At 49.3% G+C, this 18790-nt stretch overlaps 1 protein-coding gene across 1 annotated transcript in view; it reads left to right on the top strand.

The window, feature by feature from the left end:
• Positions 1 to 7892: 7892 nt before the first annotated feature.
• BCAS2 (BCAS2 pre-mRNA processing factor) overlaps positions 7893 to 18790 on the top strand; it is a 102730-nt gene continuing 91832 nt past the window's right edge. Inside the window, exon 1 of the mRNA XM_063955428.1 lies at positions 7893 to 8084. Coding sequence (XP_063811498.1) covers positions 7992 to 8084 — 93 coding nt within the window. The 5' untranslated portion in view covers positions 7893 to 7991. The remainder of the gene's footprint in view (positions 8085 to 18790) is intronic.

Genomic DNA, 18790 nt, shown 5'->3' with positions numbered 1-18790 from the left:
CCGGAGCTGCAAGAGATGCTCACGGAGGACCCGTGGCCTCTACCTCTAAGGAAGGACCTGCTCCAGCAGGGACCTTGTCTGTTCCAAGACTTACCGCGGCTGCGTTTGACGGCATGGCGGTTGAACGCCGGATCCTGAAGGAAAAAGGCATTCCAGATGAAGTCATCCCTACCCTGATCAAGGCCAGGAAGGATGTAACTGCAAAACATTATCATCGCATTTGGCGAAAATATGTTGCGTGGTATGAGGCCAAGAAGGCCCCTACGGAGGAATTTCAACTGGGTCGTTTCCTACATTTCCTGCAAGCAGGATTGTCTATGGGCCTAAAATTAGGATCCATTAAGGTTCAAATTTCGGCCCTGTCGATCTTCTTCCAGAAAGAACTGGCTTCAGTGCCTGAAGTTCAGACGTTTGTCAAAGGGGTACTGCATATACAGCCTCCTTTTGTGCCTCCAGTGGCACCTTGGGATCTCAATGTAGTTTTAGGGTTCCTAAAATCACATTGGTTTGAACCACTTGCCACAGTGGATTTGAAATATCTCACATGGAAAGTGGTAATGCTGTTGGCCCTGGCTTCAGCCAGGCGCGTATCAGAATTGGCGGCTTTATCCTATAAAAGCCCTTACCTGATATTTCATTCGGATAGGGCGGAATTGAGGACTCGTCCTCAATTTCTCCCTAAGGTGGTTTCAGCGTTTCACATGAATCAACCTATTGTGGTACCTGTGGCTACTAAGGACTTGGAGGACTCCAAGTTGCTGGACGTAGTCAGGGCCCTGAAAATATATGTTTCCAGGACGGCTGGAGTCAGAAAATCTGACTCGCTGTTTATACTGTATGCACCCAACAAGCTGGGTGCTCCTGCTTCTAAGCAGACGATTGCTCGTTGGATTTGTAGTACAATTCAACTTGCACATTCTGTGGCAGGCCTGCCACAGCCAAAATCTGTAAAAGCCCATTCCACAAGGAAGGTGGGCTCATCTTGGGCGGCTGCCCGAGGGGTCTCGGCTTTACAACTTTGCCGAGCAGCTACTTGGTCAGGGGCAAACACGTTTGCTAAATTCTACAAATTTGATACCCTGGCTGAGGAGGACCTGGAGTTCTCTCATTCGGTGCTGCAGAGTCATCCGCACTCTCCCGCCCGTTTGGGAGCTTTGGTATAATCCCCATGGTCCTTACGGAGTTCCCAGCATCCACTAGGACGTCAGAGAAAATAAGAATTTACTTACCGATAATTCTATTTCTCATAGTCCGTAGTGGATGCTGGGCGCCCATCCCAAGTGCGGATTGTCTGCAATACTTGTATATAGTTATTGTTACAAACAAATCGGGTTGTTTATTGTTGGAAGCCATCTTTTCAGAGGCTCCTACGGTTATCATACTGTTAACTGGGTTCATATCACGAGTTGTACGGTGTGATTGGTGTGGCTGGTATGAGTCTTACCCGGGATTCAAGATCCTTCCTTATTATGTACGCTCGTCCGGGCACAGTATCTTAACTGAGGCTTGGAGGAGGGTCATAGGGGGAGGAGCCAGTGCACACCAGCTAGTCTAAAGCTTTTACTCTTTGTGCCCAGTCTCCTGCGGAGCCGCTATTCCCCATGGTCCTTACGGAGTTCCCAGCATCCACTACGGACTATGAGAAATAGAATTATCGGTAAGTAAATTCTTATTTTTACATCTATATAGCCTCTAGGACTATATATGACGTATATTTGCCAGCCAAGGTGTCATATATTGCCCTCAGGGCGCCCCCCCCCAGCGCCCTGCACCCATCAGTGACCGGAGTGTGAGGTGTACATGAGGAGCAATGGCGCACAGCTGCAGTGCTGTGCGCTACCTTGGTGAAGACCGAAGTCTTCTGCCGCCGATTTTCCGGACCTCTTCGTGCTTCTGGCTCTGTAAGGGGGACGGCGGCGCGGCTCCGGGAACGAACACCAAGGTCGGGTCCTGCGGTCGATCCCTCTGGAGCTAATGGTGTCCAGTAGCCTAAGAAGCCCAAACTACCACCTGTTAGGTAGGTTTGCTTCTTCTCCCCTTAGTCCCTCGCTGCAGTGAGTCTGTTGCCAGCAGATCTCACTGTAAAATAAAAAACCTAAATATACTTTCTTTCTAGGTGCTCAGGAGAGCCCCTAGTGTGCATCCTGCTCAGCCGGGCACAAGAATCTAACTGAGGTCTGGAGGATGGTCTTAGTGGGAGGAGCCAGTGCACACCAGTAGTCTAAAAGCTTTCTTTATAGTTGTGCCCAGTCTCCTGCGGAGCCGCTAATCCCCATGGTCCTTACGGAGTCCCCAGCATCCACTTAGGACGTTAGAGAAATTAGAAAATGTAGCACACGGCTGGTCATTAGTTGCCCCCGTTGTAGTAGACTGACTGAGGAGTACAAAACCCCCAGTACCTGAACCCTCAGCTGCAATATTTTCCTCAGAGACATCCATGGCATGAGCATTGCAGGATGCAAGGTCAGCCACAGAATCCCCACCCTGCTGAGCTGACAATGGGGGTCATTCCGAGTTGATCGCTCACTAGCTGTTTTTAGCAGCCGTACAAACGCTTAGCCGCCGCCCTCTGGGAGTGTATCTTAGCTTAGCAGAAGTGCGAACAAAAGGATCGCAGAGCGGCTAAAAAAAAAAAAATTGTGCAGTTTCAGAGTAGCTCCAGACCTACTCCTAGATTGCAATCACTTCAGACTGTTTAGTTACGGATTTGATGTCACAAACACGCCGTGCGTTCGGCCAGCCACGCCTGCGTTTTTCCTGGCATGCCTGCGTTTTTTTGATCACTCCCTGAAAACGGTCAGTTGACACCCAGAAATGCCCCCTTCCTGTCAATCACTCTGCGGCCAGCACTGCGACTGAAAAACTTTGCTAGACCTTGTGTGAAACTACTTCGGCCGTTGTGAAAGTACGTCACGTATGCGCATTGTGCCGCATACGCATGCGCAGAAGTGCCGTTTTTTTCATCATCGCTGCGCAGCGAACATTTTCAGCTAGCTAACAACTCGGAATGACACCCATTATACGAAAGCTTTACCATAGGGTGAAAAAGTACAATAAAAGCAGACAAAATACCTGACAAAAATCCCCCTGGGTAGTGTGACTACAGGCAGAGCACACACGGAGGATTTAAGAGGCAAATGGTGACTGTAAAACACAGAGAAAAATACCAATATAGTACTGTATAACCTGTGAGACCCTATATAATATGAAAACCCTGAAGCACTTAGCCTCCTTCAGGGTACAGACTATAGGAATAGCAATATATGTGAGATACACGGAATGGAAATCACACAGCAGCTAATGGCACACACACAGTCACATGTACAATGCAGAAATTATCACAAACAAAATAAAGCTGCACTGGACTAGCAATACTAAGTAACTGCACTACTTAAGTAAAGCTAATTAGGTATATAGATATTACAATGCACAGTAAAGACTGGATGTATATCACAGGGTACTTGTACTAAATATCCCTGACAGTATGCACTTGTTCTTAACTAACACTGTCTAAAGACATGTAGAATACTTAAGTGCAGAGGTGTAGCTAGGTGCCATGGTGCCCGGAGCAGGGTATGTTTTGGCGCCCCCCTCCCCTGTACTGAATTGGGGTTCTGGCTAACATGGTGGAATGTTATATTTGAAAAGAAGAAATATTTAAAAATCATAAAATGGTGACAGAGCCAGTTCTAGACCTTGAGGAGCTCAGGGCGATAGTTTACTTTGGGTACCCACCAGGTTTAAAATATGGAGAGTGCGTGCTGAAGGCACGCAACTAAAATATTGGGCTCCATGGGGAAGGGGCGTAGTCACAGAATAGTACCAATTCACATTACACCGTACAGTAGTGTCCGTTATTCACACTACACCAAACAGTAGAACCCCTTACTGTATACGTTATGCCACACAGTAGAACTCCTTATACACGTTACACCATGGTAGACCCCTTATAAATGTTATGCCATGATAGAGCCCCTTATACATGTTACACCACAGTAGAGTCACTATGGAAGTAGCTGTATTTAACTATTTACTTGTTATTAATATAAATAAAAAATGTTATGTATGCCCCGACTGACCTGACCCCACAACCCGCCAATGCCTCAATAAAAATAATGCCCTAAATGTGACCACCCCCCACAGACCTGAACAATCCCCCCAAACTCTCAATAAAAATAATGCACCAAAACTTCCCTGCTGATTTACAGTAATATTCCCTCAATGCCTCAATTAAAATAATTCCATAAAACTGCTATGCCAAACCTGATAATCCTACTATGCATCAATGAAACTAATGTCCCAAAATTGCCTGAGGGGCAAAGACAGGTGCTGCAGCTGCCTGAGAGGCAGATTGAGGTGCCGCGGCAGCAGCTGGGGCGGAGAGAGGTGCTGCAGCATCAATGTAGAGAGAAGTGCTGCAGCTGCTGGGGCAGAAAGAGGTGCTGCAGCAACTAGGGCAGAGAACGGTGCTGCAGCATATGAAGTAGGGACATGTGCTGCAGCTTCCAGGAAAGAGAGAGATGTTGCAAAAGCTGGGGTAGAGAGAGATTATGCGGCAACTGGTGCAGAGAAAGGTGCTGCAACAGCAGCAGCGGAGGCAGGGAGTTGTGCTGCAAAACAGAAGTAACCCTGCTGCACAGCTGTAAGCACACAATGAGCCATATAAATGGGTTCACTACGGCTGGCCGGCGGTCGGGCTCCCGGCGCCCAGCATACCGGCGCCGGGAGCCCGACCGCCGGCTGACCGACAGTGTGGCGAGCGCAAATGAGCCCCTTGCGGGCTCGCTGCGCTCGCCACGCTACGGGCACGGTGGCGCGCTACGCGCGCCACACTATTTTATTCTCCCTCTATGGGGGTCGTGGACCCCCACGAGGGAAAATAAGTGTCGGTATGCCGGCGGTCGGGCTCCCGGCGCCGGTATACTGAGCGCCGGGAGCCCGACCGCCGGTATACAGAAGACCACCCATATAAATATGACGGGCAGGGCACCAGCATATACCAGCTTTCAGTATCTCCTGCTGTCACCTCTTGAGTCAATGTATCCTCTTCCTGCTCTGCGGCTGTCTGTACAGCGGTCTGTGGCACAGCTGGAGGCAGCAACGCGCCCTCTTACTTTGCCGGCGCCTGGAGCTCGCGCTCCACCGAAGCCACCCTCGCTACACCCCTGCTTAAGTGTTCTCTAAATGCACAGCGCTGATGATGCAGGCGGCTTTACAAAGGAGACTTTGTGCAGCAGTCCCAGATCAGCGCAGCTGTGTGTGTAATGGCGCCCAAACGCTGACAGGGAGTGAGGGAGACAGAGAGATGCAGCTCCAGGGGGGAACATTAGCAGTAAATGGCGCCCTGGGGTTGGGGCTACAGGTGAGAGCCTTATCCCCTTGCTGGACTTCACCACCGGGTACTGCGGGCCTTAGAAAACGGATTATGTACAGAATCCGACCTGTGGCCTTGCCCTGTGGTCTAGTGGGGTCCATGCCAGCGCGCGCGGTCCGTCTCCTAGAGACCGCACCGGATCGCAATTTGCAGCGGGTCCCACCTGGGGGACCCTCTTACCTTCTCCTTGATGCGGCCACGCTATCCCAGATAGCAGCGGTCAGTGTGTGTGCCCTAAGAAATACCGGAGCCCTCCGCTGTAAGTACCCAGCAACCAGGGCGCGGGAGTATACAGTGCCGCTGGGAGGTGAGGGAGCAGCAGCATGATATGTCAGAAATGACATATAGCACTTTTAAATGCCTATGCTGCGGCCCTTGAAGTCTTCTTTCTTCTAGAAAAGCTCTTTTCAGGGCTGCTCAGCGCAGCCCTCCCTGTTAGCTGCCTGCACTGCAGGCACCAACCTACAAACTGAGCTCCTGTGCACGGAGGCGGGGTTATAGAGGAGGCGGCGCTAAGAATCCTGGGAACAGTCAAAGCTTTTAGTCTGTTGGTGCCTCGGATCAAGATCCAAATCTACACCCAATGTTATCACTGTGGAACCCCAGTGTACCCCGCTGCAGAAACATATATGTTATGCTCTATGTAATATATGCGCAGGCTGGTTATTCCGGGCGTCGGCAGTGATATTTGTATTACAGCCAACGCTACACTCAGGCTTCACTCTCCTTCTAGGCCTGCCTACAGACTCCCGTGAAACTAGTCAATGGGAGTCTGTGGGCGGGCTTAAGAGAGAGAAGCCTTATGCTGAGACCTGGTACCGCACGGCTGCTTAATACACACAGCGCTGCTGATTTACGGGATAACCAGAGAGCACATATATTACCTACAGTATCCCTTGACTTCCCCCTGCGCTATGTGGTTTGCACCAGCTGGCCTGGGCTGCAGTGCCATCTAAAGTGTGCAGGGAGGTGCTTTCCAGGACATATGAACATACATGTGAAGTTGTAACATATATCCTGGCTTCCTTCCCCAGGAATCAGCAGCTGCAGCATTCGAAGGGAGAGATAGGAGCAGGAGTGGCCGGCGTTGCTGGAAACGGAGGAGTGTCGACCCGTTTTCCGGGAGCATCGTCGCCAAGGTATGCGCCGTGGACTCAGTTTCCTTGGCCTCTCAAGGCTACCTGTGATGGCAAGACTATGTAAGCCATCGCAGATGAACTTCGTGACTCATGGGGGTTTATTCATGAAACAGTGAAAAGAGTGGAGAATTGAGCCAGTGGAAAAGTTGCCCATGGCAACCAATCAGCTGCTACGTCTAATTTATAGAATTCACTTCATAAATGTTATAACTTCTCCACTGGCTCCCTTCTCCACTGGTATCACTGCTACATGAATAGACCCCATGGTCACGATGGGGGTCATTCCAAGTTGTTCGCTCGTTATTTTTTTTTGCTATGGAGCGATTAGTCGCAAACTGCGCATGCGCAATGTTCGCAGTGCGCCTGCGCCAAGTAAATTAGCACAAAAGTTTGGTATTTTACACACGGCCTAACGAGGATTTTTCATCGTTCTGGTGATCGGAGTGTGATTGACAGGAAGTGGGTGTTTCTGGGCGGATACTTGCCGTTTTATGGGAGTGTGCGGAAAAACGCTGGCGTTTCTGGGAAAAACGCGGGAGTGTCTGAAGAAACGGGGGAGTGTCTGGGCGAACGCTGGGTGTGTTTGTGACGTCAAACCAGGAACGAAACTGACAGAACTGATCACAGTGTAGGAGTAAGTCTGGAGCTACTCAGAAACTGCTAAGAAATTTCTAATCGCAATTCTGCTAATCTTTCGTTCGCAATTCTGCTAAGCTAAGATACACTACCAGAGGGCGGCGGCTTAGCGTGTGCAATGCTGCTAAAAGCAGCTAGCGAGTCGGGTGTAGTAGTGTATGCCGGCGGCCGGGCTCCCGGCGACCAGCATACCGGCGCCAGAATCCCGACCGCCGGCATACCGACAGCTGGGCGAGAGCGCAAATGAGCCCATTGCGGGCTCGCTGCGCTCGCCACGCTGCGCTCGCCACGCTGCGGGCACGGTGGCGCGCTATGCGGGCACAGTGGCGCGCTATGCAGGCACGGTGGCGCGCTATGCAGGCCACGCTATTTATTCTCCCTCCAGGGGGGGCGTGGACCCCCGAGAGGGAGAATAAATGTCGGTATGCCGGCGGTCGGGGTTCCGGCGCCGGGATGCTGGACGTCGGGAGCCCGGCCGCCGGCATACAGAAGACCACCCAGCGAGCGAACTCGGAATGAGAGCCGATATTCATCTCACAAGCAATCTAATCGCAAATACATAGCACCTCCTCCTGCATTTGCATTCATGCTCATCAATCACAAAGCTGCTACAAGCAGCTTTCCAATTGCAATCTTTTTAGTGAATCCCCCCCAGAGAGCGCTCACGTTAGATCTGAGTGCAGACAGACTGAGTGACCGCTGACGCTGACAACCAATCACATCCCAGATACTTTGCCGGCGCTGTGTTCAGTCTTAGCGGTTTCCTATCAGGAAGCAACGTCAGTGTGCATGTAATAGGTTCCAGTGCGCATGCATGCTCTCTATTATTGCCAGGTTCCAAGATGGCGGGCACCAGTCTGGTGGCTGGAGATGTGGTGGTGGACGCGTTACCGTATTTTGATCAGGGATATGATGCTCCCGGAGTACGGGAGGCGGTGAGTTCAATGCTAGTATATGACTTTATAGGTTTGTGTTGGAGACTCGGGCATTACTAGCATGGACGCGCACAGCACCGATTCCCCTGTCACTGTGCTCCAGTCTCCTTACACTCCATGTGCAAGATAGTCACTATGTCTCCCACACCGTGTGACCAGGAGATAACTGTGGGGGAGATTTATCAAAGCTGGGAGAGAGATAAAGTGGAGGGACACACAGGCTGTGCTCTTTTTGCATTCTATCTTTCTCCAGAACTTGATAAAGCTACCCCTATAGTGTAAGTAAATTGCACAATTTGTGTATGAATCAATGAAATTGTGAGTCTATGTATGTATCAGAGCAATGTTATATACAAGTATACTAGTACTTTATATAATATAACTAGAAAGTTCAAAACCAAAGTGCAATAAAAGTTCAGGACACTAACATACAGAAACTCGGATTATAATCTAAATTAAGTAAATTCTATTTATGTGGTAAAAATATATCTGCTGTGCTTGGCCCCTGCTTTCCAACATAATTGTAACATTATGTATTGGCTATATAGTTAGCATATACTACTTGTGAAAAGTGCAAGTTATTATGGCTTAATAATAATTGCTGAAGGTCCCAAATTATTTTTCTCTTACGTCCTAGCGGATACTGGGGTCTTGTGCTTTTAGTACCATGGGGCATACCTCCCAACATGACCCTCTCCAGGAGGGACAGAATGCTCTGCTCCTGGACTTCCCTCTTAATTTATGATTGCTGTCACCTGTGCTAAAACACCTTTCTTATTCATTAACCTGTTCAGGACAGGTGCTGGCTATCCTACATTAAGAGAAAAAGTCCAGAAGCAGGGCATTCTGTCCCTCCTAGAGAGGGTCATGTTGGGAGGTATGCCATGGGATATAGATTGGGTCCACTGGAGCCTGGCACTTTTTAAAACTTTTAGTGTGTGTGCGCGCTGGCTCCTGCCCCTCCTACCAGACTCACTTTTTTAGAAAAATCTGCCCAAGGAGCCGGGTGCACTTCTCTTGGAGCTCCAGAGATTTTTCTTTAAATTTTAATTTAGTTTATTATTTTCAGGTAGCTCTGCTTGGCAGACGGACTACCTGCTCGTGGGACATAGAGGGGGGAATGAACCAACCACCTGAGGGTTAATGGTTCGTAATCCCAGCTGACAGGACACTGAGGGGTCTACTTACTAAGCCTTGGATGGAGATGAAGTTGCTGGAGATAAAGTACCAGCCAACATGGCAGTTAGGAGCGGATTGGCTGGTACTTTATCTCCAGCGACTTTATCTCCATCCAAGGCTTAGTAAATAGACCCCTGAGGTACTGATCACTCATCGTCGGTATGTGTGCCCACGCCAGCAGCTAGCCGCCACCCTCTAACAGATGCCGAAGACCCAGGTGCGGTGAGTGTTACAGCGGGGCCCCGGTTATCGGGTCCCTGGTGCAGTGTGGCGATATGTCATGGGCCCGGCTCTGCAGTGCCCGACACGGACAAACTGGCTCAGGGCTGTTGCCCCGCAGTGCTCACTGTCTTTAAGGCTTTGTGTGGATTATTTAATGCATTTCTCATGTTTTTCTACTGTGGCCAGTATAATCTTTGTGAGGGACCGCACGCCATTGCAAGGGGCGGGGTTTCCCGGAGCAGGACCAGCGACGGAAAGGTGCCATTTCCTGCTGCTGCGGATCATCAAGGCTGCATGCCCGCTGCTCCTCCAGAACCCACGCTGTTACACACTGTTAAAACTGGTACTAGGGGATCATAGACAGGGGAGCACGCCAGCGGTAGCGCCGCTGCACTTATAGCACATACACTTATATCCACACATTGTGCTGCTCTGTTCTGTGTGCTGGGTCCGCTCCTCAGTGTCACTCCAAGGGCTCTCTCGGGTCTGTGTGAAGTGTTGGTCAAGGGGCTGCGCTGTAGTTTTCCTGTATAATGTCTGTATACATGGTTATGTGTGCTGTTTGTAATTCTACCCCATCTTCAGCGGGGTCACTCATGTGTGAGCAATGTTCCTTATCTCCTCAAGGGTCCAGCTCACAGACACCTGACTGGTTAGATGGCTTTAAGAGCATGATTCAAAATGTAAACTCTGAATTGGCTGCAGCTAAAAGAGAGAGACCGGTGTTAAAACACTCCATTGATTGTGTGGCTAAAGCAGCAGATTCCAAGAAGGCTTCTCAGCCCCCTCTAGTGGCCTCACATAAACGCTCACTGCCACAGGTGCTCCAGTCTGATTCTCATCAGCCAGATGTGGATGATGATATGGACGAGGACAGTTCTCTGTCCCCTGGGGTGGAGGCCCTCATTTTTGCTGTAAGAGAGGTCCTCCACATACCAGATCAGGAGGTATACTTTAATGTTAGACCCAAGAGTTCAGCTATCTTTCCGGTGTCTAAAGAGTTAAACGCCCTGGCCAGGGAGGCTTGGTTAAACCCTGATAAAAAAATGTAAAATTCCTCAGAGGTTTTTATCTACCTTTCCCCTTCCAGCTAAGGATAGGAAGGTCTGGGAAAACCCCCCGTCGGTCGAAACATCTGTATTCAGACTGTCTAAGGAATTGGTACTGCCTGTTCCTGGGGCTATATCCCTGAAGGAGCCCGCTGACCGTAAAATTGAGACAACGCTCAAGGCAAGTTATACGGCAGTAGGCGCATCACAAAGCCCCACAATAGTTTGCGGGTGGGTCTCCAGGGCCGTGGTAAAGTGATCTGATAATGTTATTGATGGTTTAGACTCTCTACACTGGGATGAGGTCATTACTCTTCTGCAACATATACAAGAGGCTGCACATTTTTTCTTTTTTTTTTAATCTGTTTTTATTGAAAATAACACAGACATAAATCGATATACAAGCACAAGAAAACCAAGTATCGAACACATAGAAAACAGCTGCCCACAGCAGTGTACAATAGTATGAGCAAAATCAAAGCAACGTGTCCGATATGGCAAAAGTCTGCGTTAATATGTTTTAAAATAGGAAAGTTAGAGAGAAACAGAAAAAGAGGGAAGGAAGAGGGAGAAAGAAAGAAAATGTGACCGAGCCGAGAATGCAGAGAATATAAGCGAGAAAAGAAAAGAAGAAAATGGACACATCCATATATGCAAACTAGGAACAGATTGACCGCCACATCATTTCAGGGAAGAGATATAGGTTTTGTAGGACTCAGAGGATTTATATTCTATCTAAGTCAGCCACACTGTTGTAAACTCGGTCCGTCTGTCCCCAGAGCTCAATAAAATATCTTCCATATTCATATAGTAATCTAGTCTAGAAAACCAGACGTACCGAGTAGGGGGATTAGAGGACTTCCACAAAATGGGAATTACTGCACGGGCGGCGTTGCATAGGTGTCTCAACAATGATGTCTTATAAGTGGATAGAGGGGGTAGAGGAATGATTCAATAACCAAAAGGCGGAGTCGGATGGCACAGGAGTGTGTAGGATAGTACCCGAGATGGAGACTACATCATCCCAAAAATTTTTAATAAGGGGACAAGTCCACCAAATGTGTAACAAAGAACCTAGGTCCTTATGGCACCTCCAACATGAGGGGGAGATAGATGGAGAAATAGCGTGTAGAAGAGAAGGGTGTCTGTACCATCTCATCAGTATCTTATATTGCGTTTCTCTTGTATACAAATGGAGCTCCCATGAGCCTTAAGAAATATAGATTCTTATTCCCTATCTGAAAGTGTGAGGTTCAGATCTCTCTCCCATTTCTGAGTGAAAGGAGGAGGGGTCATGGAGTCAGATAATTGCAGGAGTTTATATAGGGTGGAAATCGTGTGCATAGGATGTAGGGGTGCAACGCACATCCTTTCAAATGGAGTCATCTCCCGAGATGCTTGACAGTAGATATTGCCCGTATACAGGAAGTGTCGCACCTGCAAAAACTTCCAGAAATCAGTATGTGGAATATCCCATTTTGCCCGAATATCTGAAAATTGCTTGACCCCAGATGGCTGTACTAGCTGACCCACTCTAAAAAGTCCTTCCAGAGCCCAGTTTTGATAGTAAACAAGGGAGAGGCCAGGTGGGAAAGCAGGGTTACTCAAAAAAGAGGTAAGAGGGCCAAAATCCGAAGAGAGAGATGATCGCCGTCTCATCACTTTCCAAAAGGAGAGCGTAGGAGAGATAGTCGGGTGGGATTGTGGAAGCTTGGGTAAGGTCGGAAGCCAAGGGAAAATTTCAGGGTATAGTTGAACATATAGGCCTTCTAAGACCACCCATTGTTTAACCTCCTGACTCCTGGTCCAGTCCAAGACCCTGTTCAACGTGATTGCATGATAGTAATTTTTGATATCTGGGAGTTGAAATCTGCCTTTTTTAGGTAGGCGTGACAGGATGGATCTACTAATCCTGGGCTTCTTACGACGCCAAATAAATTGTTGGATTAAGGATCGTATGGACCGAAACCAGGAGTCCGGGATACGGATTGGCAATGTTTGGAGGAGGTAGAGCAGTTTGGGCAAGGTGTTCATTTTTACAACATTAATTCTGCCTAACCAGGATAGGGTATTATATTGCCATCTACAGTAGTCATTTTTAATGGATTGGAGTAGGGGGTAAAAGTTCAGGGACATCAGGCGCGATAAATCGCTGGGCAGCTGGACCCCTAAGTACGTTATATGGGAATCCCTCCATATGAATGGGAACGTAGATTTCTTTAACGTCCTAGTGGATGCTGGGGACTCCGTAAGGACCATGGGGAATAGACGGGCTCCGCAGGAGACGGGGCACTTTAAGAAAGAATTTGGATACTGGTGTGCTCTGGCTCCTCCCTCTATGTCCCTCCTCCAGACCTCAGTTTGAATCTGTGCCCGGACGAGCTGGGTGCTACTTAGTGAGCTCTCCTGAGCTTGCTATAAGAAAGTATTTTGTTAGCTTTTTTTATTTTCAGAGAGATCTGCTGGCAACAGACTCTCTGCAGCGTGGGACTGAGGGGAGAGAAGCAGCCTTACTCACTGAAGATAGGTCCTGCTTCTTAGGCTACTGGACACCATTAGCTCCAGAGGGATCGTACACAGGATCTCACCCTTTGTCGTCCGATCCCGGAGCCGCGCCGCCGTCCCCCTCGCAGAGCCGGAAGACAGAAGCCGGTGACAGAAGCAAGAAGACTTCAAAAACGGCGGCAGAAGACTCCAGTCTTCAAACTGAGGTAGCGCACAGCACTGCAGCTGTGCGCCATTGCTCCCACATTAAACCCACATACTCCGGTCACTGTAGGGTGCAGGGCGCAGGGGGGGCGCCCTGGGCAGCAATTAGGAACCTCTTGGCAAAAAGTGAGCATATATACAGTTGGGCACTGTATATATGCATGAGCCCCCGCCATTATTTTACACAGAAACGCGGGACAGAAGCCCGCCGCTGAGGGGGCGGGGCTTCTTTCTCAGCACTCACCAGCGCCATTTTCTCTCCACAGCTCCGCTGAGAGGAAGCTCCCCAGGCTCTCCCCTGCAGACTCACGGTAGAAGAGGGTAAAAAGAGAGGGGGGGGCACATAAATTAGGCGCAAAAGCTTTATATACAGCAGCTACTGGGTTAACACTAAGTTACTGTGTGATTCCTGGGACATATAGCGCTGGGGTGTGTGCTGGCATACTCTCTCTCTGTCTCTCTAAAGGGCCTTGTGGGGGAACGGTCTTCAAAAAGAGCATCCCCTGTATGTGTGTGGTGTGTCGGTACGCTTGTGTTTGACGAGGAAGGCTATGTGGAAGCAGAGCGGGAGCAAATGAATGTGGGGTCGCCGCCGACGGTGCCGACACCTGATTGGATGGATATGTGGAAGGTTTTAAATGATAATGTTAATTCCTTGCATAAAAGGTTGGATAAAGCTGGAACCTTAGGACAGTCGGGGTCTCAGCCCATGCCTGATCCTATGCCGCAGAAGCCGTCAGGGTCTCAGAAGTGCCCACTATCCCAAATTGTTGACACAGATATCGACACGGATTCTGACTTCACTGTTGATGGCGATGATGCAAAGTTACAGCCTAAATTGGCTAAAGCCATCCGTTATATGATTATAGCAATAAAAGATGTGTTGCACATCACAGAGGAAACCCCAGTCCCTGACATGAGGGTTCATATGTATGGGGAGAAAAGGCAGGAGGTGACCTTTCCCCCTTCACATGAGCTAAATGAGTTATGTGAAAAGGCTTGGGAATCTCCAGATAAAAAACTGCAGATTTCCAAGAGGATGCTTATGGCGTATCCCTTCCCGCCATCGGACAGGTTACTATGGGAATCCTCCCCTAGGGTGGACAAAGCTCTAACACGCTTATCCAAGAGGGTAGCCCTGCCGTCACAGGATACGGCCACCCTTAAAGATGCTGCGGATAGAAAGCAGGAGAGTACCCTGAAGTCCATTTATACACATTCAGGTACCTTACTAAGGCCGGCAATTGCGTCGGCCTGGGTGTGTAGTGCTCTAGCAGCATGGACGGATACCTTATCAGAGGAACTTGATACCTTAGACAAGGATACTATAGTAATGACCCTGGGGCATATAAAAGACGCTGTCCTATATATGAGAGATGCTCAAAGAGACATTAGCCTTCTGGGCTCTAGAATAAATGCAATGTCGATTTCTGCCAGAAGGGTCCTGTGGACTCTGCAATGGACAGGCGATGCCGACTCAAAGAGGCACATGGAGGTTTTACCTTACAAGGGTGAGGAGTTGTTTGGGGACGGTCTCTCGGACCTGGTCTCCACAGCTACTGCTGGAAAGTCAAATTTTTTGCCGTATGTTCCCTCACAACCTAAGAAAGCACCGTATTACCAAATGCAGTCCTTTCGATCACAAAAGAGCAAGAAAGTCTGAGGTGCGTCCTTTCTTGCCAGAGGCAGTGGCAAAGGAAAGAGGCTGCATAACACAGCTAGTTCCCAGGAACAGAAGTCCTCCCCGGCTTCCACTAAATCCACCGCATGACGCTGGGGCTCCTCAGGCGGAGCTAGGCCCGGTGGGGGCGCGTCTCCGAAATTTCAGCTACAAGTGGGTTCACTCCCAGGTGGATCCCTGGGCGATAGAGATTGTGTCTCAGGGATACAAGCTGGAATTCGAAGAGATGCCCCCTCACCGATACCTCAAATCGGCCCTGCCAGCTTCCCCCTTAGAGAGGGAAATAGTGTTAGCTGCAATTCACAAATTGTATCTTCAGCAGGTGGTGGTCAAGGTTCCCCTCCTTCAACAAGGAAAGGGTTATTATTCGACCATGTTTGTGGTACCAAAACCGGACGGTTCGGTCAGACCCATATTGAATTTAAAATCCCTGAACATATACCTGAAAAGGTTCAAGTTCAGGATGGAATCGCTCAGAGCGGTCATCGCAAGCCTGGAAGGGGGGGATTTTATGGTGTCTCTGGACATAAAGGATGCATACCTGCATGTCCCCATTTATCCACCTCATCAGGCGTACCTCAGATTTGTGGTACAGGATTGTCATTACCAATTCCAGACGTTGCCGTTTGGTCTGTCCACGGCACCGAGAATATTTACCAAGGTAATGGCGGAAATGATGGTGCTCCTGCGAAAGCAAGGGGTCACAATTATCCCATACTTGGACGATCTCCTCATAAAGGCGAGGTCCAGAGAGCAGTTGCTGATCAGCGTAGCACGCTCTCGGGAAGTGTTACAACAGCACGGCTGGATTCTAAATATTCCAAAGTCGCAGTTGATTCCTACGACTCGTCTGCCCTTCCTGGGCATGATTCTGGACACAGACCAGAAGAGGGTTTATCTCCCGATGGAGAAGGCTCAGGAGCTCATGACACTGGTCAGAGACCTATTAAAACCAAAACAGGTGTCGGTGCATCACTGCACGCGAGTCCTGGGAAAGATGGTGGCATCATACGAGGCCATTCTTTTCGGCAGGTTCCATGCAAGGACCTTTCAATGGGATCTGTTGGACAAGTGGTCCGGATCACATCTACAGATGCATCAGCTGATCACCCTATCCCCCAGGGCCAGGGTGTCTCTTCTGTGGTGGCTGCAGAGTGCTCACCTTCTGGAGGGCCGCAGATTCGGCATTCAGGACTGGGTCCTGGTGACCACGGATGCAAGCCTCCGAGGGTGGGGGGCAGTCACACAGGGAAGAAATTTCCAAGGTCTGTGGTCAAGTCAGGAGACTTGCCTTCACATCAACATCCTGGAACTAAGGGCCATATACAACGCCCTAAGTCAAGCAGAGACCTTGCTTCGCGACCAATCGGTGCTGATTCAGTCAGACAATATCACCGGAATTCTTCGCTGGGCGGAGAATCACGTAAGAGCACTGCCGGGAGTGGACAACTGGGAAGCAGACTTCCTCGGCAAGCATGACCTCCACCTGGGAGAGTGGGGACTTCATCAAGAAGTCTTCGCGCAGATTGCAAGTCGGTGGGAACTGCCACAGGTGGACATGATGGCATCCCGCCTCAACAAAAAGCTACAGAGGTATTGCGCCAGGTCAAGAGACCCTCAGGCGATAGCTGTAGACGCACTAGTGACACTGTGGGTGTTCCAGCCGGTTTATGTATTTCCTCCTCTTCCTCTCATACCCAAGGTGCTGAGAATCATAAGAAAAAGAGGAGTGAGAACAATACTCATTGTTCCGGATTGGCCAAGAAGGACTTGGTATCCAGAGCTGCAAGAAATGCTCACAGAGGACCCATGGCCTCTGCCTCTAAGACAGGACCTGTTGCGACAGGGGCCCTGTCTGTTCCAAGACTTACCGCGGCTGCGTTTGACGGCATGGCGGTTGAACGCCGGATCCTAGCAGAAAAAGGCATTCCGGATAAGGTTATTCCTACGCTGATAAAGGCTAGGAAGGACGTGACGGCTAAACATTATCACCGTATATGGCGAAAATATGTTGCTTGGTGTGCGGCCCGGAATGCTCCTACGGAGGAATTCCAGCTGGGCCGTTTCCTTCACTTCCTACAGTCGGGAGTGACTTTGGGCCTAAAATTGGGTTCCATTAAGGTCCAGATTTCGGCCCTATCCATTTTCTTTCAAAAAGAACTGGCTTCTCCTCCGGAAGTCCAGACGTTTGTAAAGGGAGTGCTGCATATTCAGCCTCCTTTTGTGCCTCCTGTGGCACCTTGGGATCTTAACGTGGTGTTGAGTTTCCTGAAGTCACACTGGTTTGAGCCACTCAAAACCGTGGAGTTGAAATTTCTCACGTGGAAGGTGGTCATGCTATTGGCCTTGGCTTCAGCTAGGCGTGTGTCAGAATTAGCGGCTTTGTCACATAAAAGCCCCTATCTGGTTTTCCATATGGACAGGGCAGAATTGCGGACCCGTCCACAATTTCTGCCAAAAGTGGTGTCATCCTTTCATATGAACCAACCTATTGTGGTGCCTGTGGCTACTCGTGACTTGGAGGATTCCGAGTTACTAGATGTGGTCAGGGCTTTGAAGGTTTATGTAGCCAGAACGGCTAGAGTCAGGAAAACTGAGTCGTTGTTTATCCTCTATGCACCCAACAAGCTGGGTGCTCCTGCTTCAAAGCAAACTATTGCTCGCTGGATCTGTAACACGATTCAGCAGGCTCATTCTGCGGCTGGATTGCCGCTTCCAAAATCAGTAAAAGCCCACTCCACAAGGAAGGTGGGCTCTTCTTGGGCGGCTGCCCGAGGGGTCTCGGCATTACAGCTTTGCCGAGCGGCTACTTGGTCAGGTTCAAACACTTTTGCAAAGTTCTACAAGTTTAATACCCTGGCTGAGGAGGACCTTGTGTTTGCTCATTCGGTGCTGCAGAGTCATCCGCACTCTCCCGCCCGTTTGGGAGCTTTGGTATAATCCCCATGGTACTTACGGAGTCCCCAGCATCCACTAGGACGTTAGAGAAAATAAGATTTTACTTACCGGTAAATCTATTTCTCGTAGTCCGTAGTGGATGCTGGGCGCCCGTCCCAAGTGCGGACTTCTTCTGCAATACTTGTATATAGTTGCTTAAATAAGGGTTATGTTTGGTTGCATCAGGGTTTATCTGATGCTCCATTGTTGTTCATACTGTTAACTGGGTAAGTTTATCACAAGTTGTGCGGTGTGATTGGTATGAATCTTGCCCTGGATTCCAAAATCCTTTCCTTGTACTGTCAGCTCTTCCGGGCAGTTTCTCTAACTGAGGTCTGGAGGAGGGACATAGAGGGAGGAGCCAGAGCACACCAGTATCCAAATTCTTTCTTAAAGTGCCCTGTCTCCTGCGGAGCCCGTCTATTCCCCATGGTCCTTACGGAGTCCCCAGCATCCACTACGGACTACGAGAAATAGATTTACCGGTAAGTAAAATCTTATTTTTAACAAAGCTAATGTCGCATGGGGGATTGAAATATTGAGGGCGTATGATTTGGATGTATTGACTTTAAAGCCAGAAAGTGAACTAAAGATGTCCAATTCACACATGAGGTGAGGAAGTGAGTGAGTGGGTTGTGTGACGACTGTAGCAAGTCATCGCCGAATAGAGCAAGTTTATAATCCGTGTCACCTACTCGAAGCCCCTTAATGTTGTCATTTGCTCTAATAGCCCTGGCCAAGGCTTCAATACAGAGGACGAATATCATGGGGGATAAGGGGCAACCCTGTCTTGTTCCATTGCTTATAGAAAAATTGTCGGAGAGGACCCCATTAACCCGAACTCTAGCTGATGGCCGTGTATAAAGGGATAACACTCTGTGAAGTGCTTGTGGACCCAGCCCACTGTGCTCCAACACACCCTGTCAAAG

This window comes from Pseudophryne corroboree, chromosome 2, assembly GCF_028390025.1.
Source record: "Pseudophryne corroboree isolate aPseCor3 chromosome 2, aPseCor3.hap2, whole genome shotgun sequence".
NCBI lineage: Eukaryota > Metazoa > Chordata > Amphibia > Anura > Myobatrachidae > Pseudophryne > Pseudophryne corroboree.
The sequence above is the reverse complement of the archived record's forward strand: the minus strand, read 5'-3'. Positions and strand labels throughout refer to the sequence as shown.